Raw genomic sequence first — 23,535 nt, 5'->3', positions numbered from 1 at the left:
ATTTCTTTCATAGTTTCATTTTGGTGAAATTCTATTTTTCAGGATTATATACCTTAGGGGTGAAATCATAGACATCTCTACTCAAAATCTCTTAGGTTCTGTTAAAAAGGTGAATTTTCAATAGCAAATGGCACTGTAATATTGCACCCTAGTTGAAATGTAGGTAGAATATTGCAACGGAGTAGTAAAGTATAAGGGTTACAGTTATTAGGTATACCTCACTTTCTTTCATGTTAAAATAATTCAGTTCAAAACATTTTGGGGAAGCAGATTGTATTACCACAGCTGATTTATTTAGTACATACCTCAGGTTTTATGACCTCAGATAATTAAATTGCTATCAAACATAACAATGAAATAGCTTAGAAAGAGAGTACTAAAACTAAATATCTACAACTGTTTCACTGGATATTACAGTATAACTTCAATAAAAGAAAAAGCCCATGATGTTTATGATGGTTCGTGTGTATTAGATACTCAAGAAGATGCATATATTAAAAAGAATGTAGAAACAAATGCATATATTGCTAAGCTCCATTAATATTTTGAATGCAAATTCTACCTCCTTATTCTTGGAAGTGCCATGATAGCTGGAGAATAGCAGAACCAAGCAATGGCAGATATTGTCTCAGGTTTACTGTATCTATAATAAGGCCTTTTTGTTTCCTCCCTGACTTCAGGGATGAAAATGAAGATGAAAAAGTTATTCTTTAATAAATTATCACATGGGTTTGCTCACAGCAGCTTATTCTGTTGTGAGTTTTGAGATTCTGTGTTCAATGGTGTGTGCAACTGTTCTTTGAGTCTTTATGCTATATGTGATCTCTTAGCAGTGCTCTTATGATTACTTTCTTTTAATAGGAAGCCAGGAAAATACTTATCATAACAAAGCTTAGCAGAACAAATTCAAAGCATCATGCCTAAAACACCATGGGGAAGATGATGGGCTATAAGGGTGTGCAGAAGTATTCCTTCTACTGGAGAGGATGAGTTTGGGTCTACCTTTTGGATTTTTTTATTAGTAGGCTCTGGAGAAATGTGCCCTCAAGTGGCTGTATTCAAAGGAGTAGCATCTCCTCTGCTGGCCTTCTGTCACATTGTCAGAAAAGGGAGATAGAGCATGTAACTGAGGCCCTTAGTAGCATGGTTTAGTGGTGGACTTGCCAGTTCTGGGCCAAAGGTTGGACTTGATGATCTTAAAGGTCTTTTCCAACCTACTCGATTCTGTGATTCTTTCTTCAGGAAAGATGCATGGATGAAGAACACTTTTACATGGTGGGAAAATGGTGGGAAACATACAGAACTCCTGAACAGAAACCCTTTAATTTGCAGTAGACTTCCCTGAACCTCTCCAGAATTAAAACTCCTGATACCTTTTAATATTTCCTTCTGTGTTGAGAGGGCAGGGGTTGGTCAAGTCATTAGTATACAACCTTCAGATCAAAAATTATTCCTTAATATTTATTCAATGACTTGCATTTTAAAGAAGCTTGGAAATTTTACTTGCATTAGAAATCTCATGGTTCTAGGAAGAGTAAAAGTTTTATTATGTACCGCCTCAGTGTACAGATTGAAATCAACCTTTTGCATTGCAGTTTTTTGCTTAAAATAGCCTAAGGTGCTGTCAAACAAATGGCTTCATTTTGGTGTATTTTAACTGCCACACGAATACCAACTTGGTCAAATGCAATATACAATAGCTTTGCAAACCACCTCACAGTAGTTTAGCTGTTAGTGGAAGAAATAAAAAAATTTAGAGCCAAAACCTAACTTTAAAATGTCAAGGAAAAAAAAAAGTTCGGTGTGTTTGTGTGTCTTTGTCAGATACATAATGTTTACTTTGAAGACCTGTTCTCTTTTTCTGTGGCTCCAGGCTCCTTGACTACAAGGGATGCATTTTTATATTGTTGAATGAATCATTAATTAGAGCAATTTCTTACATTAAAGAACTGCAAAGAACCATGGAGAAATCCTTGTTGTTAACCAGAAATCCATGTGTATTTAAAAATTTATGTGTGTTTAAGGTATAGCGAAGTAAACAGTGAAGCTGTGTGTGCTATGTATTGTGTATAGCTGTGCCACTTTTAAAATGAGTTTATTTTCTTTGCTCCTATTGTAAAGTTCAGGAAGAAAACTCTTAGTACCCCTTGTTGAAATGGTTCCAGTAAAAAACACACAGTAATTAAAAGCTGGTCATCCTAGAGGGAGTTAGAACAAAAATAATGCTGACTCTTTAACCTAGAGGAACTGTAGTCATTGCAGAAGAGGGAGGCTTAGATTCAGTCCCTAGATGTTTAACAAAGTGCTGGAGCAAGGCCGATAAAAAATAAGGCAGCTGCATTCGGTGGGATCAGATGCACTCAGCCATTGGAGTTTGCAGCGCTTAGGGTACACACCTGGGGAGATGTGGGAACTGAACCTAGCTTTCCCATCCTGTGTAGGTATTGCAGCCACACAGCCGTGAAAGCTGACTGTTGTGGGATTGCAGAAATCCAGCATGCTATGGTGCTGAAAAGAGAGAATCAGTACATTTGAGGATCAAGACTTAAACACTGCAATTCGTTATTTACAGCCAGGATATTCACAATGAAACTGGAAACCATGTGCATGTATAGGGAAGGAGAGCAAAGAAAGTGGAACAGGCTTGGGATTCCAGGTGGGCATTCTCACATTCTAAACTATTGATCTAAGAGCTGTTGAGCTCATCATATTCCTTTTCAAATCAGTGTTATTAGTTTTAGTAATGTAAATTAATGGAAATTGTGTAGTTCAGTGCTATGCATGAAATTCCTCTTGGCAGGCACCAACTGCTGTGTGTGTGTCTAAGATTTAGGTCTTGCTTTATTTAACAAGGAAGTTCAGCGCTTGCCAACCTACTTAGCAAGTGCTTAGCATATTTAAGTTCTTAAGAGTTAAGGACATGAGAGTGTTTGCCTGACTTGGGGCCTAAATCAGAAGTTTTCCATTTTTATGATAATTGCTGTAGGTGGCTTGAAGCTTGAGCTAAGAGAAAGTTACTTCATCATTTTTTGTGCATGGCAAATTCTTCTTGGGTAGCTCTTATTATGCATGTAGTGGCTGTTTTGTTATTACATGATAACTACATGACAGATGCAATTACAATAACTCTTTTCTGTCTGTACTACAAACTCTCGTGTCCTAATTTCCTAGATTAGGACAGAGCACTGAGGCAGGAAAAATCACAAGGGATGAAAGGATAAAAAGTGAAAAGGGTAGCAAAGCCAGAATAGTTTTTCCTCTTCCCAATTACATAGCTAATTGTCTGGGGTCTAGATAACACAGGTTCTTATTTAAAACTGTATTATCTCTTAAAATAAATTAAAATACTACCACTGAGGCCTTTCAAAGCTGAAACTTAATTCAGTCTTAAATGGTAAATCTCCAGCAGGTTTGGAAAAAGTCTTTTAGAATTCTTCTGATGTGGCTGCTTTGGTGTTGGTTTTTTTATAGATGCCTTCCGTATTTAACTAAGAACTCATTTTTTAAATTTCAGTCTTCTGTTTGCCACAATATTTACCAATTAAAGGGTTATCATAGCTCTTAATTTGTGTAAAATTGTAGGTACCTTGAGCAGAAGGGAATTTAATATGCGGAATACATGACATCAATATGAAAAGCTGCAGAGCCAAGTTTTCTCAGGCAGTAGGGGTGCCTCCACTCAGGCTGTAGAAAGCTTGAGCTTGGGAAAGTGTTTTTCTGAATTCAAGCTGAGGTCTGCCTGCTGGTTTGACTTTACTATAATTTTAAAATATTAAACAGAAAATAAAATCCAGCCGCTTTTATTACCCAAACAGGCTTCTACTCCCTTCCCACCTCTTTTTTTTTTTTTTTTTCATGTTCTTCCTTTCAAAAAATGTGCTGTATGCCGGTAAGCTTTATGGTCTGGGTATTTTTTAAGTACACTTTTCCTGTATTTGTGTTCCTACTGAGTTACTGATTTGTCATATGTAGAAAAATGCACCTAACTTAAAAATCATATTCTAATATTACAAAGGTGATGTTTTTCCCCAGCTGTTTCTATTAGGATTATATTAGAGTTTCCTGCTTTTTCATGTGGCCATCTAGCTGGAAGATGATAGGGTGCAATCTTGACTAAGACAAGAAAATTACAAAGGCTTAAATGAGCAAGAAGCGTTTATCCTCCTGAAAATAAACAAGACCAGCATAACTGAAAGGTGAACCAAGCTCATCATGAACTGAAATCCAGCCTTGTACATTTTGTTTCTTTCTCTATGCAGGAAAACAACACAGAAGATGAAGAAAGAGACAGTCTCATGTTATTAAGGTAAGAAGAAAGCAACTGTTATTTAACTGGTTCGTGGAAACTCTTGTTATCTCGCTACCAATCTGTATAATATACTTCTATAATGTAATGATGGTCGATTTGTTGGAGGCATAACCTAAAAAGCGAAACTTCTCAAAGTCTTAATGTTCATGTGTATCAGCAGTAGACAGATAAATGGAGGTCTAGCAGGCCAATGTCACCAGTTAATCCCCCCACAAATGTATCTTTGATTCTCGTGTGGGTTGTTCATTGTTTTTGTTTGTTTGATTGTTTTTTTCTGTATTTCTCCAGTTTTTTATTCTGCTTATACGTACTTATATCATGGATCACATGTTGGTATTTCCTAAGCTGCAAGGATAAACTTCCTAGTTTCAGGAAGTGTTTCATGGGTTTGCACTGGTATGGTATTGCACCAGTAGGCTGAGATACAATTGGAGTAAATACAGCAATAACTGAATAAATGTGTGCGCTTACTTTTGGGAAAGGGAGGGAGCTGGCACTGAATTCAGTATCCCGAAAGCTTCTTTTTGAGAGGACCGGGGTGTACAATGACTGTGCTTCATGCAGATGGTTATATTTTCTGAAGAGAGAAAACCTGATGACTAAACAGAGCTGAAATCTTTTGCTGTGTTTCTGTCACAAAGGCGTTGCTTTTATGAGACTTCTGTTTATCTATGCAAATAGTATTATGATATGACCCAAGACTAGATTTCCTTGCATCGTTTCTCCAGCGTTTGACTTGTCTGACCACAGGGCAATAGTTTAGCCTGGAAATTTCTTAAAGGAATATTTTTACTCGTAAGACTTAAAAAACCCCAGTAATGCTTTCCATCTCCATTTGCATTTTGGAGTAGAAATGCATGGACTAGGCTAACAGCCACTGGAAAATCATGGTACACATTCCAGTCTTTTAGATTTTGTGAGTTTTGTTCTGAGATTCAACTGAAAAACCATAATTGAAGCCAAGTTTATTGTGCTCTGCAGTGAAAAAACTGAAAAGGAAAAGATGTTTTGGTTCAGAGCAACTTCAAGTATTTCCCAGGTATTTTGTAATGCTAGGCACTGCTAAAGTATTCCACTTAATATTCTGCTTGCTTTACCAGAAATGCAGAAGATTAATAAACCACGTTAGTTACAAAATAGCTTTCTCAGAAAACTAGGAAAGATATTTCAAGGTTTTAGACAAAGTTATTGAAGCAGAAGCAAGCTGGCATTTCCCAAAAGCTAATCAAATACTAGTAGAGCAATAAGGGAGTATAATAAATCATTTGGGAGACAAAAGTCAAGGGAGAAGATTTCAAGAGATACTATCTCTATTTGCCAGCAGATAGTACCTCCCAGTGTTCAGCTTCTATCATCATATTATCAAGTGCTGTTGAAATAATAATTTCTTCTGTGAGAAGGTATCTTCTAAATCATACTGATTGTTTAGGTATGCTGGAGGACTTGCATGTAGTTCTAATTCATTTCTGGATCTGAGATACAGTAGTGGGTTCCGTAGATAATAGGAATTCTGGGCATTTTTTTCTGTATTTTTGAACAACTGTTTTTTTTCTTATTATACTGGATTTGTGTCTTTCCTATGCTACACAGTTTCTATCTTGAGTATACGCCATACATTCTGGATTAAAAAAAAAATAAGTCTCATCCTCAAACACTTTTTTGTGAATCCAACTGCCATGAATTTTTCTTGCTATCTGAAATTTCTGCAGAAAATTCAAACCCAATTTATGTATCCTTACGACAGCCAGATTTGCATTTTCCAGAGAACCTGATGTTCACTGTACACTAGTTTTCATTCTTTTGCAACCAAGGTCTGTTGATCAGCAAAAGGCAATTTTTTCCAGGAAATGAATTTGAATAGGCCTGTCTTAGAAGCAGGTGTGAACTTCCTCACTTGATTGTTTTCAGTTCAACAAAACTAAGCCAATGCTGTTGGTAAACTTCCACTCTATAACCCCAGCTGTTTGTTACTGTCACTCTGTTGGGGTGAAAATGCATAGTAACTTGTTTCTTGGGAAATAGGATGTTCTGACCATTTAACCATTTAGTTTGAGTTAGTGTGGCACATTCTTGTCTGAGCAGAGAATGGAGCACCTGAATGAAGTGACCTGATCTTCAGCAAGCAGGGGCAGTACTTGCATTGAGGTACATTGTTGGTGTAAAAAAGTTGTCTGATGCCACAAGAAGGCTGCTTCTGAAACCAGCTCTTAGATGTGACACTCTGCCACCCAAAAGATGTGTACTGCACAAATATTCATGAAATAAATATGTAGAAGAGAGACATAGCCTCAATCTGCTGTGAAGGGATTCAGTGTTGTAACTAAGTAACCTGCTGAATGTACTTCAAAGCTTACTGATTCTGAAGTGTTGGTATTTGTTATCTTAAAATCACCTATTTGTTAAGTCTAAGCACAATTGAGTGCTGCCCCATTTCTCAGTTAATCCATCAGTAAAGAAAGGTGTTACTGAGAGTACATGACTGTGAAAGGACAGTAAATTTACTTTAGCTTTCCAAAATTCATGACTAGCTCTGAACTGAGAGCAAGACTAATTACCATGCACCTGCCTTCACATCACTGACATTAAAGATGTTTTTTGGTTCTTAGTATGCCTATATGGTATTGCTAGTTTCTTCTATAATGTAAGCAGTCTCAAACAAAATGGGATGATGCTTCACTTTTTCAGTTACTGCCTATTTTCTATCCTGTGATTTTATATTCTGGAACTAAAACTTGTCCTGATAATTTAACTTTCATCAAATTCCTTTCATCATGGAAAAGTGAGGATGACTCGCATTTTAGATTAGCAAACTACAGACTTTTGTTACTAATTTTTCTACCTTCTATTTTTTTTTTGTTTTGGTTTTTTTTTTTTTTTTTTGTAACAAGAGTTGTCTTTAATTTAGCTGGTTTAATGTTATGCCCATTTAAACTAAATCAGTATGGTTGAACAAGATAACTATTAACTAATTTTCTGTTTTGTTTCATAGAGGCTTAACTTAATTGCATATTCAGATCTGTCATGTTGGGAATCTGATACAGAGAAATGTGTTTGATAGATGTCTATCAGTAGTTCTAGCTAGGCAGTTTTAATCCCTTTAAATCAAGTTTATCATTAAGGGCAAATAAAAGAGTCTGTCATGGGGGAGAGACTACTAGCATATGTAGGAAACTAGAAATGCTGCAGGATATTTTTTTTGGAGGGAACAGTTAATTACAGCAGATTAATTTTTTGGGGGGTTTTGTTACTTCTTTTCACATAAAAGATAAATATAAAATCCAATCAGATTTACCAACTCTGATGGCTAAATTCAAGGGTAGCTGCAGGAACAGCCTGTGGTGTAGCAAACTGTAACCAGGCTGTTGTCACTAGCTTGAATGTACCTGATGCTAAATACACAAATAGCATTGTTACTGTTAAGGGAAACAGGTCTTTTGTCCTGTCTAACTCCGTTATACACCTCCCAGTACCAATAAAATTGTCTTTAATTTTGAAAAAGTTGTGCAAAGTAACCGGAAAGTTTAGAGTGTAAAACAATAACAATATAAAACTGACATACCTTATAGAATCATAGAATCATAGAATAGTTAGGGTTGGAAAGGACCTCAAGATCATCTCGTTCCAACCCCCCTGCCATGGACAGGGACACCTCACTCTAAACCATCCCACACAAGGCTTCATCCAACCTGGCCTTGAACACTGCCAGGGATGGAGCACTCACAACCTCCCTGGGCAACCCATTCCAGTGCCTCACCACTCTAACAGGAAAGAATTTCCTCCTTGTATCCAATCTAAACTTCCCCTGTTTAAGTTTTAACCCGTTACCCCTTGTCCTGTCACTACAGTCCCTGACAAAGAGTCCCTCCCCAGCATCCCTATAGGCCCCCTTCAAGTACTGGAAGGCTGCTATGAGGTCTCCACGCAGCCTTCTCTTCTCCAGGCTGAACAGCCCCAACTTCCTTGGCCTATCTTCATACCTTAACTGTGAAGAAAATTTTGTCAGAAACTGTCTAGAGATTAACAAACCAGCAAGTCCTCTAAGAAAATTTTGAAGTAGATGGAATGAAGCTGATGTTTCACTTCCCTCCTTCACTCTCCTAATATGCTTTTTATAAAATATGCAAATGCAATGGCAATTAATAGTGAAGATCAAAGATGTCAAAACCGATGAGCAGACTTTCCAGAGTATCTTTTTCTCTGATCAGATTTTTTTGGGAGTACACTTTATATTTTCAGCTGCATATTTGTCTTTGATTCAGAAAAGTTGGCCAGGACTTGGAAATCTGTGGCTTCACAGTAGGCTTGAGATACCAATGCTTCTTGCAGTACATTGGACTTACTTTTTGGTGTTTGGTTTGTTTTTGGTTTTTTTTTCCTCATGTACAAAATACAGGAAATAGAATATTTGGTTTTTATATTTTCTTGGTAGTGAGGTCAATGATGAAGACCTATTAATAAGCAAATGCTTTTGTCTTCATTTTAGGCTTCGAAATAAACTTTACATATAATATACAAATACACTTTACACTGTCCTGGTCTAGTGGGCAGGTCCCCAAGGATTGGAGGTTGGCTAACATGACTTGTCTCTATGAAAAGGGCAGGAAGGAAGACCCTGAGAACTACAGGCATGTGAGCCCGACCTCAGTGCTGGGGAAGGCCATGGAGCACATGATCCTAAGTGAGATCACAAAGCACGTGGAGGTAAACAGGGGGATCAGGCCCAGTCAGCATGGGTTCATGAAGGGCAGGTCCTGCTTGACCAAGCTGATCTCCTGTGATAAGGTGACCTGCCTAGCTGATGAGGGGAAGGCTGTGGACATTGTGTGTTTGGACTTTAGTAAAGTATTTGGCATTGTCTCCCACAGCAGTTTCCTTGAGTAACTGGCTGCTTATGGCCTGGATAAGTGTATACTTCACTGGGTTGGAAACTGGATGGGTGACAGAGCCCAAAGAATGGTGGTAAATTGTGTCACATTTGGTTGGTGACCTGTCATTAGTAGTGTCCTTCAGGGCTTGGTATTACAGCCGGTGTTGTTTAATATCTTCATTGATGATCTGGATGAAAGGATCAAGTGCACCTTCAGTAAATTTGTGGACAATGCCAAATTGGGTGGGAGTGTTGATCTGCTGAAGGATAGGAAGCCTCTGTAGAGGGATCTGGACAGGCTGGATCAATCCACAGCTGGATCACATCCACAGCTGGATCACAGCTGTGCCCAATGGTATGAGGTTCAGCAAGGTAAAGTGCTGGGTCCTGTGTCTGGGCCACAACAACACCATGCAATGCTACAGTCTTGGGGAAGAGTGACTGGAAAGCTGCTCAGTGGAAAAGGACCTGGGGATGCTGATGTTCATGGCTGAACATGAGCTAGTTTGTGCCCAGGTGGACAAGAAGGCCAGTGGTAGCCTGGCCTGAAACAGAAATAGTGCGTCCAGCAGGACCAGGGCAGTGATCGTCCCCCTGTGCTGGGCACTGGTGAGGCCGCACCTTAAATACTGCGTTCAGTTCTGGGCCCCTCACTGCAGGAGAGACATTGAGATGCTGAGAGAGTCCAGAGAAGGGCAACAAAGGTAGTGAAGGGTCTGGAGAACAAATGTTATGAAGAATGGCTGAGGGAGCTGGGTTGTTTAGTCTGGAGAAGAGAAGGTTCAGGGGTGGAACTTATCGCTCTCTACAATACCTGAAAGGAGGTTGTAGTGAGGTGGGGTTCGGTCTCTTCTCCCAAACAAGTGATAGGACAAGAGGTAATGGCCTCAGTCTGTGCCAGGGCGGTTTAGATTGGATAATAGGAAAAATTTCTTCTTCAGAGGATGTTCAGTTATTGGAACAGGCTGCCCAGGGAAGTGGTGGAATCACCATCCCTGGAAGTGTTCAAAAACCATGTAGATGAGGCCCTCAGTGACATGGTTTAGTGGTGGTCTTGGCAGTCTTGGGTTAGTGGCTGGACTTGATGATCCTAAAAATCTTTTCCAACCTAATTGATTCTATGATTCTATATCCTCTAGGTGAGAGTTTGAAAGAAATACGCTATTTAAAGTCTGTCAACATGCATAGTCATGTATATACGCTTATTTGGTGTTAGATAAAATAATATAATGTAAAATTCTACATGAGGCTTTCTGACTTTGATTTTGAGAGTAGGTCCTGTTTTTTCTTTGGCTTTTTTTCTGCTTGATATGAATTAAACCAGAAGAAACCTGGTTAAAGGGCAAGGCATCCACACAGCCTTTTGTTTGAGCTTTTAATGAGCTTAATATTACTTCCCATTGTGTGCACATGCATCCTTGCTTCAGAGTAGTATCTGATGTGGTTTGGGCTCTCTCACATATGCAGAAAGACCTTTTCCATTTCTATTACTGCCACCCCACTGTTTACATTCACCTTTTCTACCTTTAAAAAAAAATAATATTTTTTAATACAGTAATGTTTTTAACATTATTTGTTTACACAATCAGACTGGTAAAGAGAAAGTGAGTCTAGTAATTTTTGACATTACCTGTAAGCACCTAGGGATACATCCTGACTAAGGACAGCAGTCACATCTTCTCTAATAGATCATCATGAATGATTATAGCTAATGTGATCCACTTTCCAGAATCAACTCAGTTCTGCTGTATCCATCCGTGTGTGTCCTGTATCTCGATATATGGTATGCAGCAGGGAGTATTTCAAGTGGACTTGATGAGGATGCCAACAAAAAATTATGGAACTGCAATTTCTAAGTAGCAATTGTGCCAAATGTCAAGCTTTCATTTCCAACTTTCACCACTGGGAAAAAGAAGGAATTTTGGAGTATTTTCCAAATGAAAAAGAATAATTTTCATCTAGTCTCTAGTAAAATAAAATCCAATAAGTGACGTGTGCAAAATCCTTGAGAAGTGTTGCTGGTAGTCATTGTAAATTGGAGTTTAGTAGTTTCGTTTTCAGCTTTGGGGGTATGACAGTAGAACTCTACAGAAGTTTTAGGTTACTATATTTTAATCTGCAAGTACAATTTTTTGAATTGCCCTCATTTTCCCTTAAGAGCAGTCATTAGAATTTGCTAACATTTCACCCTTTCTGCAGGGACCATGACAGACTGAGGAAACAGCAGCTTTCCAGAATTCACTCCAAAGCAAAGTTTTACCTTAATTGCTGTCAAGTAGCTTATTTTTCTCACAGCTGTAAAGCAGGTGTCTATAATCTCAGTATAACTAGTGCTACAGTAAATTGAATGAGGCAAGCACTAACATCCCTGAAAGCTGAACTTTGAGGATCATGAGTCATATCAGCTGCGTGGGTGGAGCTGAAGATATAGAATTACATGAACTGTTTCCCTGTTGATTTCTTATGAAAATAGAATTTGTTTAACTTAAGAGCTTTGGGTAGTCTCTGTAAAAAGAGAACCCAGTCCAGTTTACACTAGGGACAGTACTGAGCTACAGAATTCAGAATTCCTCCCAAGTCTGAGGCTGGGCTGTTTTACTTCCAGCTTGCACAGACTGTCTCTCATATCAAACAGCAACATTTCAATGTTGGCATACCTGCACACCTTTCTAAACTGCTTTGAAATAACAGGGCTGCATTTCTGATCCTTCTGGTAATATCTCCTGACTGAGAACTGAATAGGATCACCTTGGGCAATAGATGCCTTAAGAATGAAAGGTGTATAAACCACCACAGGGAATCCTTTTGTGGTATAAAGACAGGTTTTTTTTCCTAACTTGAGATAATAGATAGCTGTCTCTTGTTTGTGTGTTAGCTATACCAGTGTAACTGTTGGTTGTATTTTTGTTCAGAAATGTTTTATGGTGGCATGTAACTTCCTAAACTCAAGTTGCATTTGCTTTTAAGCTCTTGATAGTTTTTCTTATGGGATAAACTTTTCCCAAAGAAACTATAAGACGGCTCTGTCAATGAGAGGAAAAAATGATGGAGAAGTGAGTCAAGAAGCATGCTCCCAAGTCAGAGCCCTTGTTGAGAAGAACAGATTTTAAGCATGTGTTAAATGTACTGTAAATTACAGACATAGATTCCTCTGTCTGTAACTTCAAATACCTTTAAGCCTTTTTATCTTCTAAATATTTCTCTGTTTCTGAATCAAACAAAATGTCCCCATGGTGTGAGAATTGCTAATTGGGCTTTCTAATTGCCACAAAATTTGTCAGGGCTTAATAAAGCATGTAGCTGTTGTGTGATCTAGTGATAGCATAATTAAAGAGTATGCAAAATATGTAAAAAGCCAACTCTTTTTCCATGTACCATTCCTATAGGCTATCTGTGGACCAGCTCTTGGCTTCAGGTATAGGGTCATTCTGGGGTTAATGAGTAGTACACAGGCATGAGGAGCAGGGGGGAAGAAAGCTGAATGCCTACTTCTGTATGCCCCATTCCTGTCAGTGTAAGCAGCTATGGTAATGCAGCCCAGTACTGGGCTCTGCTTTTGAGGCACTTCCTTAGCTTTAGAGGGAGTTAATGAGTAAATCTTTCTTCACACAGGAAAAGTATGAAAGAAAATGTCTCAGAGCTGATTTTATTTGCTGCTGAAACAAAGCTGAAGAGCAGAGCCCTGCAAATAATTGAGTTTATCTTGGGTTCCTACCCTAGCTTCAACATCTTCAGTTTTTCATAACTCACACTGCATGAGAATGGTGGTATGCAAATATTTTTTCATAAAATGAACACTGTCAATATGGAATATTTTAGCGTTTGGTTCTATTATTATGGTCAAATATGTTTTGCACTTTATGTGGTCTGTTATTCTGTGAAATATTGAAGACCTGTATTGTCCACTGGCTTTATTTCCTCCAGATATAGCTTTGACAACGGCTGAGCCTGGAACATCACAGATTATGAATTTAATGAACACCTGTCTCAGAAATAGTACTAAAGATCTGTAGATTTCTTCTAGTGTGACATTAATGCTGTTTGTGGAACAGCAGGACTGTCAGGAGAATTTGAAAATTAAAGGATATGAATCATCATAAAAACCAGTGGTAATGTTATTTTCCATGACTACTGGTCTTTGATGTAACTCGTGCTCTATTACTGAGAACAGAAATTCAGTGGGTTGGGAAAGAGGTTACCTGGTACTCCTTGATGGTTTCTTTGATACCGCAAACCATTTAGCTGTTGAATTCTACTGAATTATTTTGGAGTAATTTAGTAATTGAGAAAAAAAAACCTGAAAACCCCTTCTTTGCACAGAAAAGCAGGCATTCTAGCTATTTATGGCAACATATTACAAAACATTTCCAGAGAGGATGGATGTGTTCCTGATCATTTCTCTCAGATTGCCAGAGAGGGGATCATTAGGCACACTAATTAATTGTCGAGTTTAATGAAATATTCTGAACTTAGAGTTTGAAGGCACTTCTAAGCCCCCAGCATTATACAAAGCCTCCAATTTTGCCTTATATTTCATTAAATAATTATAAATTTATATTGGCTAACTTCACATGTCACCTCTGATATTTCTGTTGGCTGGCAACAATGGCTGGTATTTCCTATTTATCGGTTCTTTTGACTTTTCCTGCAAAGCACTAAAGCTAATAGCCTGCAGGTGGAAGACTTCGAATATTAAAAGGAAAAGATGGCTGATTACATTAAAAGCAGGCAAGCCTCCAATCGCACTGCTAAAAGGTTGTTTTTAAACCAGTTGTAATATCTAATCTGACTTGTTTGGTAATGTTGAGAAACACTTTTATAACTTTGAGAAGACCGATATGTGGATCATTTACTTTTTTAAATGAGAGCTCAAATGAACAAATGTGTTAGATATTTTTTATCTTGACAATTCTATGAAGCAAAAAAATCGTGGTATCCTCTTGAGTTTTAATTTCAGCATGCAGAAAGCTAGCTGTCTTTCAGAGAAAGCTCTGAGAAGTCTGCTGCTTACATATCCAACTTGGTTACTTGAGACACTATACAAAACTGGTAACAGGAAAGACAATATCCTGACTCAAATTCAGACCATAGGTTTATTTTGGCTGTATTATGACTATGTATTCTTAGAATCATAGAATCATTGAATAATTAGGGTTGGAAAAGACCTTAAGATCATCTCATTCCAACTCCACTGACATGGGCAGGGATGCCTCACACTAAACCATGTAACCCAAGGCTCTGTCCAACCTGGACTTGACCAACTGCCAGGGATGGAGCACTCACGACTTCCCTGGGCAACCCATTCGCGTGTCTCACCACCCTTACAGTAAAGAACTTCTTCCTTATATCCAATCTAAACTTCCCCCGTTTAAGTTTTAACCCATTACCCCTTGTCCTATCACTACAGTCCCTAATGAAGAGTCCCTCCCCAGCATCCTTGTAGGCCCCCTTCAGATACTGGAAGGCTGCTATGAGGTCTCCACGCAGTCTTCTCTTCTCCAGGCTGAGCAGCCCCTACTTCCTCAGCCTGTCTTCATACGGGAGGTGCTCCAGTCCCCTGATCATCCTCGTGGCCCTACTCTGGACTTGTTCCAACAGTTCCACGTCCTTTTTATGTTGAGGACACCAGAACTGCACACAATACTCCAGGTGAGGTCTCACAAGAGCAGAGTAGAGGGGCAGGATCACGCTCCTTTCGTTGCAGCCCAGGATATAGTTGGCTTTCTGGGCTGCGAGCGCACACTGAAGCCGGCTCATGTTTTTTTTCTCATTGACCAACACCCCCAAGTCCTTCTCTGCAGGGCTGCTCTGAATCTCTCCTCTGCCCAACCTGTAGCTGTCCCTGGGATTGCTTCAACCCAGGTGTAGGACCTTGCACTTGTCATGGTTAAACTTCATAATGTTGGCATCAGCCCACCTCACAAGCGTGTCAAGGTCCCTCTGGATGGCATTCCTTCCCTCCAGCGTATCAACCAAACCGCACAGCTTGGTGTCATCGGCAAACTAATTCTTCCTTTAGAAAAAAAAAAAAAAAAAGTTTTAGATCAGCCCTTACAATTTTCGGCTTTCTTCCTTTACCATTTGTAGATTAAAAATGTAATTCAGTGACACAGATACACAATCTCATTAAAACTGCGTGCCGCAGATGTTTTCTCATGGATAAGTATCTTTTCAGTAAAACCCTTGATGTACCAAAATACTGCATTTTTTCCACGCTCCTCCCTTGAGAAAATCAAACCAATGACTCCTTCACCATCTGCCCTGAAGAGAAGCAAATTGGTGGAGGTTTTCACTGAGGTGGCTAGAATGCCCTTCTCCACTGTTGTGTTTTAAATTCTGTATATTATATTCCTTCTTCAGAATGTTTAGAATTTTGTTGGCTTGGATTTTTTTTGGTATTTGTTTCCTTTTTTTCTTAAATAACAGTTTCCTATAAATGTATTTCAATTTTTCTCATCTGTTCAAAAAAATTTATCCTTTCATTGTCCATAGCATCCTGTGGGAATAGCTTGCATCATGCTTTCTTGTTTTCTTGTGCATTTTATTCAGAGATTTGTTCAGAAGAGCAAGGACTGCCCTGAAAGGTGGTAACAGGGTTTTAAATAAGTTGTATATAATTAAAATGGTAAATTGGATAATTTTCTAGAATGTTGCTTTATGAGAATATTTTAAGCCCTCAGACTGATCGCATCTGAGCACCTAGAAAGACCACGGAAGATTTTACAAGATTGTGCTGGGAAAGCAGATGGTGAAAGTACAGTGTGGGTGGACTCCTGGATAATATCCATCTAAAGCATGCAGTCTCAGGTGTCATGAAAATATAGAGAGAATACAGTGTAGTTTTGCAGTGATGTTGATACATATCTCTGGGCTGCCAGGCAGGGGCTAAATTTACACCTTGCTTTTGCCAGGGCTGTAATGTAGTCAAGGAAGGGTTACATGAGCCAGCGGTGCAGCAGGTGTATGGACTCTCTGAGTACAAGCTCTGTGATGGGAGGAGGCACCCTTGTCCTGCAATTTAATATGTGACAGACAGCTTGTTTAGTCTCTCTTGAGTGGAGCTGAAAGGTGCAAGGCAGGTTAATGAAAATATTATGAAGTGGTCACAAAGAAAATATGGGTTTCTTACAAATATTATATCAACATTCCACTTCATTTTCTCTCTCTTTGAAATAACTTTGTCTGTTTTAGTCTTTTTTGAACACTTTTTCTCAGACTGATGCCAGAAAGAGCTTCATTTCCAAATACACTTTAAAGGCAGCAAAACATTTATTGTATATTTATAGAGTGCATCTGTGGCTTGATTTGCATGAGGTTTTTGTTCTAAAGGTTTCTGTTCTACATGTCTGCTTGTCTACTGCAGTCTGTAGCTGAGATTGCTGTATAATTTAGGTAAAAGAACAGTTTTGGATGAGCTAACTCGTTAGCTGAACTAGCATCTGTGTGGCTGTAGACATCCATGTAGGTCATCAAGAGATCATGTTAGGAGCTGATTAAATACTGAGCAAAGGAGCCCGTGCTGAGCTCTGGCCTCTCTGTGGCAAAGTAGAAAGTGTCGTTTGTTGAGCTAACCAGTTTAAAATTTTAACTTGGCTTTATCTGCTCACTGTATTGCAGTTGCAGCAGTAACCGCAGCAGATGTGGTTGCATGTTCCCACAGAAGTTATGCTAGAAATATTGCTAGAAATATATTCCAGAAATACTTGAAAATCACCAAATTATAGACCTTTATACTAAAGTTTTTAACTAAAGTTTTTGTACTTTTCTGTATAAATTGACTTTTTTCTGTCAGATTACAAATATCTTCATATCAATTAAGTGAAAAGCCAAACATCATGTACCAGTAGCATAATTTGCCCTGCTTCACAAAGCTACTATTAAATTTGAAAGAAGCACCCTAACAACATTTCCGAGGTGGCAAATTTGCTTTTGGAGAAAGCGAATTACTTTCATGCAGTTTATTTTATTAACAGAAATCTCTCCCAGCTCGATTTTAATTTGGCAAAGTGGTATTAGCTCATTTATTGCCTGATCGACAGACTGAGGTGTTCATGCTTATCTTAAAGTGAATACTCCTAGCTATACAGTAGCCACAGCTATATAAATAAAGTTTTATGAGAAAGCTGCCATTTTTGCTTAATTTTAAGATAGATGATTAAGACTGACTAAGCATTTGGTGCTTATGCTCTTTTCTGTCATGTAAAATGGTACTGGAATATTCCTTACACCCAGCTTAACTACCTGGTTCTTGAACTACCTTAGCACAGGCACCTGAGCTGGTTACTGACTGTTGTTTTGTGTTTTTCTCCCTTTCTGCTTCAAAAATGTTCAGGAAAATTTTAATTTCTTATCGGGTAATATCTTTTTTTGTTACTCAATAACCAGATATTTCAAAATTCCACAAAAGCTTTCTATTTTACTGCAGGAGAGTGGGCTCTTTCTACAGTCTTCCTTTCATATTGTGACACAGAACACAAGGATAGATGTAGACATCCATATCTATCTTCAGCTCCTTGTTTTGTGTGTTCTTTCTGTTGTAAAATCTTTTTAGTCAGGACAAAACCATTTTGACAGAGAGACTCTTTCACATGTTCCTGCGGACAAGGAAGGAACAGTTTCATCAGGGTTAAGTTGGTTCCATTGTCTTCTTGCATAATTTGAGAGTTGATATTTCTGAACATTGATCAGTTCTGGCATCATGATGTTATACCATCATTCTTTATGGTAAATTTCAGTATTTATACATATACCAATGCTTTCAGTGTCTTTCAAGATAGTTCTTCTCTATGTTGCGGTGGAGATAATTCAGCTTTCAGTGAAGCCTAAAATAATTGTTTAATTGCTCAAGGCATATTTTACAGCAACATCTTTTCTAATACTGTTAACGTTATTGTGGTTAGCTGAAGTTCAAACTCCATTAAGAATTACTGCAAGTTCACACTTCAGGCAGTGTTTTAACCCCTCAAGAGGTCAGGATATCAATTTACACCATAAGCACTATCTGCGCAAACTTATCTTCTGTGAGTACAGAAAATGGTGCACAATGAGACCCTTGGGTGGATAATTGTCCTGTTGAAGCACACATGCATAAATGCCATTAATACTAATGAACAACTTAAGTAGGTATTAAGGGGCAAGCAGTGCATATATTTTACTGCTGGGATCAACGTCATTCTTCCTGACTATTGCCTATCAGGGAAGATCAAGGGAATGGTGGGGGAGAAAGGGTTCTTCTATTGGTTGTATTTTGAGTCAGTTGGAAAATACAGGAAATAGAAACTTTAGAGACAAGGCTTTGAGGAGTTATATTTCCTGGTTCCCAGAGACTGAGCTCCATTTAATGTGTGTTTCTGATGGAAGACAGTCACTAATATGAGAAACATAAATGATAAAGGGAAAAAAGTCTGAATATGCCTATTTTTAGGCAATTTCCTATCCAGATTCATGTAATATTTTGTCTAGTTTTCTCAAGAACTAAAAATAATCTCACCATGACATGGTTCTTCCCCAGCAAAGACTTTTTCTGTACTGTTCCAAACCTCTAAGGAGTTTAAAACCTGCTTAAAATTTCTAAAATGGTATCTAAAACTGAGGCAATAAAACAGGTTCTCATAAAAATAGACATGTAATATCACAGTTGGGCAAGAACATCATATCAGATGTCTTCAGATACACCGCTGTCTATTGTAGGCTGTTAAATCACACTTGATTCCAAAAGGTGCCACATACATCTCCCCAGTCTCTGTATTAGTGAGAATCATCTCAGTGTCTGCCCACACACTCAGAAAATAAGTGCCCCTCACAGGCAGGCTGATGAGTGGTGATGATTTACCCATGCACAGTGTTCTCTGAATTTCTGCCAATGCAATTTCAATAAATGTTTATTATTTGTTATCAATTATTGTATTTCTGTCTGGTTTAGAAAGGAAATATAGATGCAATCTTAATTTGGCCTATGGATGGCCCATGACAAGAAATGAAAATTATATTCTAGCTTGCAAATAAATAAAAAAGAAATAATGGGAGGCTGATACCACTAAGGGTGTCAACACTTTCAGATGAGCCTTGATAAAGCTGTCCATAAACCCAGGGTTACTTATGGGCTGCTTTTCAGATGTGTTGAAGTGTCACAGCTATGGTGGTTGCAGTAAGAGCTGCCAGTGCTGAAACTGAACAATAAATAATTCATCTTGGGGTAGTTTTCTTTGTAATTTTGTGATCTTTTTCTGTAAGACACGTCAGTGTCTCACTAGGTGTATTTCTCACATAAATACAGCAGTCTGTGCAGGTAACTAACGAGAAAATCGAAAGAGAGGCAGTGATAGGATGGGAGAGTTTTTTCCATAGAGACAGTAGGACCTAACTTCTATAGGAAGTTATATCTGTAGGTGGTACTTTTGCACAAAGAACACATGGAAAACAAACTATTTACCAAAAAATGTGCTTAGAATTGGTATAGATATATTGCATGTGTTCACCATCATGTCTGTATTTACATAGAAATTAAGGCCTAGAAAGTGAATATCTAAAGGTCAAATTCAGAAAATATCAATTTTCAGAAACTGCAAGGAAGAAAAAAATTCTAAACTAGTTTAGCAAGGTTAGATTTGCTTAGCAGAGAGATTTGTTTTACTTTGTTTATTATTATGCTCTTAGTGGAATTTCAGCGAGTCTGTAATTGTATGACAGTCACCATTCTGGCTTCCACTTAAAGCATGAAAAATTCACTTTCTTCAAGCTACTGTTAATGGAGAATGATACACTTCTTGGACTGTTTTCACATTTTAAGTACAGTACTGATTTTTCTTCTCTACAAAAAAAGAAATGGTTTATTTCTAGTATTATGTTTCATGGTCTCTGTTACAAATATGACCATTAACAGGCTCTTGCATCAGAAGTATAAAATCATAGACTCATAGTTAGGGTAGGAAAGGACCTTAAGATCATCAAGCAAGTCTATCACCAAGTATCAGTGGAATATAAGTAAAGGCTGATTGTGTTAGACCAGCCAGAGAGATTACTGACTCCAGGGCGAGGACTCAAGATGTCAATACTTGTTCTTTTTTTAAACAAAAAATAACAAAGTATAGAAAAAAAACCCCAAACCATGAAAGATAATAATACTGCTGCATTTCAAATAATTTTGTTTATTTTCTTATAAGGAAAGGCTCTGTGGTATTACTTGAAAATATGGAAAACTACCATCTGCATAATTCTGGATGTAGATTTAGACATCTGTGATACTCGGGTTGTTCCAGAATCAGTTTTGCTCTCTAGACACTTCACCAACTTTGATGCCCTTCTTTGGACATGCTCCAGCGTCTCAATGTCTCTCTTGTAGTGAGGGGCCAAGAACTGAACATAGTATTTGAGGTGCAGCCTCAACAGTGCGGAATACAGTGGGGCAATCACTTCCTTACACATACTGGCCATACTATTTCTAATACCGGCTAGAATGCTGTTTGCCTTCTTGGCCACCTGGACACACTGCTGGCTTGTATTCAGGCAGCCATCAATCAGCACCCCCAGGTACTTTTCCACCAGACATCTTTCCATCCCCTCTTCCCCAAGCCTGTAGTGTTCCACTGGGGTTGTGACCAAGTGCAGTACCTGGCACTCTGCCTCCTTGAACCTCATACAACTGGCCTCAGCCCATCAATCTCCAGAACCCTCTTCAGAGCCTTCCTACCCTCAAACTGTCAACACTCCCACTCAACTTTGTGTCGTCTGCAGACTTACTGAGGGTGCACTTGATCCCCTAGTCCAGATCATTGATAAAGATTTTAAAGAGAACTGGCCCCAGTGCTGAGCCCTGGGGAGCACCACTTGTGACTGGCCACCAACTGGATTTAACTCCATTCACCACCACTCTTTGGGCTTGGTCATCCAGACAGTTTTTTATCCAGTGATGAGTACACTCACCCAAGTCATGAGCAGCCAGTTTCACTAGAAGAATGCTGTGGGAAATGGTGTCAAAGGCTTTACTAAAGTCCAGTTAAATGACATTCACAGCCTTTCCTTCATCCTCTAAGTGGGTCACCTTGTCATAGAAGGAGGTCAGGTTGGTCAAGCAGGAGAAGAAAGCAAGATTGTATTTGCATATTTTGGTTTTAAACTGAGCACTTGACTGAAACAGTATGAACTGTCACAACAGAACAGTAGTGTATATTTCATTTGTGTTATTACATTTTTGTTTCTGTTTGTAAAAGCCTGTTACTCCCAAATGCTAAAAGGAGAACACCACATGCTAAGTTTTGCCATGCTTCAAAGTGGGCAATGAAGAGCATTGAACCCTTCTGGAGATGAGCTGGGCAGTGATACCACTGATACACAATGCCCTTGACCTTTCCAGTAGAAATACTGGTGGTGCTGCTATTTAGGGTTTTGGTGCTGCTGGTGTGGGTTTTCGTCTGCTCTCAGGGTGAGTTTGGGTGTGCATGGTGACAGATTCTAGAAGGTGATTTCTTTCAAAGTTTTCCAAAACATTACTCTAAAAAGTGGCATAGATAGGTATTTAGGGGCTAAAATCTCAATCATACATCAATAGGTTACATCTTCTAGCTCTCTTAAGAGCTACTGAAATTTTATACTAAGCTGCTGTGAAGTAATTTGATCCTAAAGGTACTCATCTCTTGCATCATTTTATATCCTGAAGTCACTTATATGCTTCAACAATGGTAAACTCAATCGGAAATGCTTTTTATTCAAACTGCAGCATTGTAGTACAGGTCCTACTGGTGATCATGGTAGCATTTAATGAAAAGTTAGGGAATAACTAATCAGAGCAGAACTCTGAAGTTCTGCTTCATCAGTGGAGTTAAAAATAGAAATGTCAAAAAAAGTGAGAATATATAAAAATAACATAAACGTATCTCTGTATATGTGTGTGTGCACATATATATATATGTATATATATAAAGGAAACTTTCTTTTTTAATTTTCTTTTTCTGTCCAATAAGATGCCAAAGATACTGTGATGAAGTTACAGAATAGCAAAGTAATTTTGGTAATTTTCTTGCAGATTCTTAGGAACTTTTCTGTTTGTCATTTTGCATTCTGTTTTTAGCTATTTTATTCTATATTATTGAAAGACTTGTTTTGCTCTAACATCTGTATGAATGTTGGTTTTGTTCCATTTCAAAAGTGTATATTCTACTTTGTACATAGTTCTTCAGATGTGAAATATCTTAAGTATTGCTGAAAACCAAATTGTGCACTGTGAACAACAAATATTCTTGTTTTTTTCCAGATTTTGTAATAATAGTAAAATTGCCCTTGGTCATAAATTATTTGTAACATAATCAAAGATTTTAATTATAATTAGTGCCTTGAAAAAACAAGTAGAAGAATTTAATCAGAGTAGTTAATAGTAATAAAGTTTTGACTATAAAAAGAGCAAAAAATAACCCCAAAACAATTTTTAATTTTTATTATTTTTATAGTAATAGTGACTGTCTGTGGTGCTGATCACAGATCACAGGGACTTCAACCTTGCAACCAAATCCACTGCCAAAAAAGATTTATTTTTTTCAGAAAGTTTTAGAAAGCTTTGAAATTCTTGGGAATCAGTTGGCCTGAGTATTGAATGTGTGTGGACTAACAAAACATTTATAATATTTATGTTAATGGAACACAAATTTTACAATCGATTTTGCATCTGTAACCTTGACAAAGCAGCTGCTGCTTTGACCTCCATTGCCTATTCTGAAACATGGCAGAACTTTCCTTAATGCAACATGTGCTCTCCTCTTCCTCCTTCAACATTTGGGATTACTCAGCTCTTGCAGAGACAAAAATGTAATAACACAAAGGACACTACTGCTCTGTTATGACAGTTCATAATGTTTCAGCCACTTGTTTAAAGCCAAAAGAATAAAATGCAAGTACAGTCTTGTTTTCTTCTTTCTGAATTGTTCCCTGTTTGTGTCTATCAATATGTCAGGCTATTTTTCTGTTGTATCAGCTGTCTTTTACACTGAGGTATATAGTGAAAGAAGAAAAACTGAACTCTGGAAATACTTTCTCCTGCAGTTTCGCTATTACATTTCAAGCCATACTTTAGGTATAATTGAATGAATAGTTTCATGGTAAGAAATTATTGTTTTAGTTAAAAACTTTCCCAGGGTTTTTTTTTTCACAATACACAAGGATTACAATATCAGTTTCTGTCTGCCTGCTTCACAAAGATACTGCCTGTATCTCTGAATTTCTTGCTCACACAGAACTGTTTGTTCTTGAAACAAGCCTCCTGCGGATACCAAAAAAGAAGCTTCTGGCCTGGAGATGTTGGGCAGTGAGGAGGTGATAAAAATGGATGCCTGGCTTTCACACAGTTATTACCATCCTTTAAGCTAAAGGA

At 38.1% G+C, this 23,535-nt stretch overlaps 1 protein-coding gene across 2 annotated transcripts in view; it reads left to right on the top strand.

Annotated features, from left to right (window-relative positions):
* The window catches only part of LOC136010136 (protein FAM13A-like), a 66,968-nt gene that overhangs the window by 30,450 nt on the left and 12,983 nt on the right, over window positions 1-23,535 (top strand). The window contains exons 6-7 of one of the 2 annotated variants that reach the window (XM_065670846.1): window positions 4,260-4,306; window positions 11,376-11,833. In XM_065670846.1, coding sequence (XP_065526918.1) covers window positions 4,260-4,306; window positions 11,376-11,523 — 195 coding nt within the window. In that variant the 3' untranslated portion in view covers window positions 11,524-11,833. Of the gene's footprint in view, window positions 1-4,259; window positions 4,307-11,375; window positions 11,834-23,535 lie in introns of those variants that run through there. The other variant, XM_065670847.1, reaches the window with a different exon arrangement.

This window comes from Lathamus discolor, chromosome 3 (assembly GCF_037157495.1).
Source record: "Lathamus discolor isolate bLatDis1 chromosome 3, bLatDis1.hap1, whole genome shotgun sequence".
Lineage (NCBI taxonomy): Eukaryota > Metazoa > Chordata > Aves > Psittaciformes > Psittacidae > Lathamus > Lathamus discolor.
Note: the sequence above shows the minus strand (reverse complement) of the source record. Positions and strands in the feature narration are given on the sequence as shown.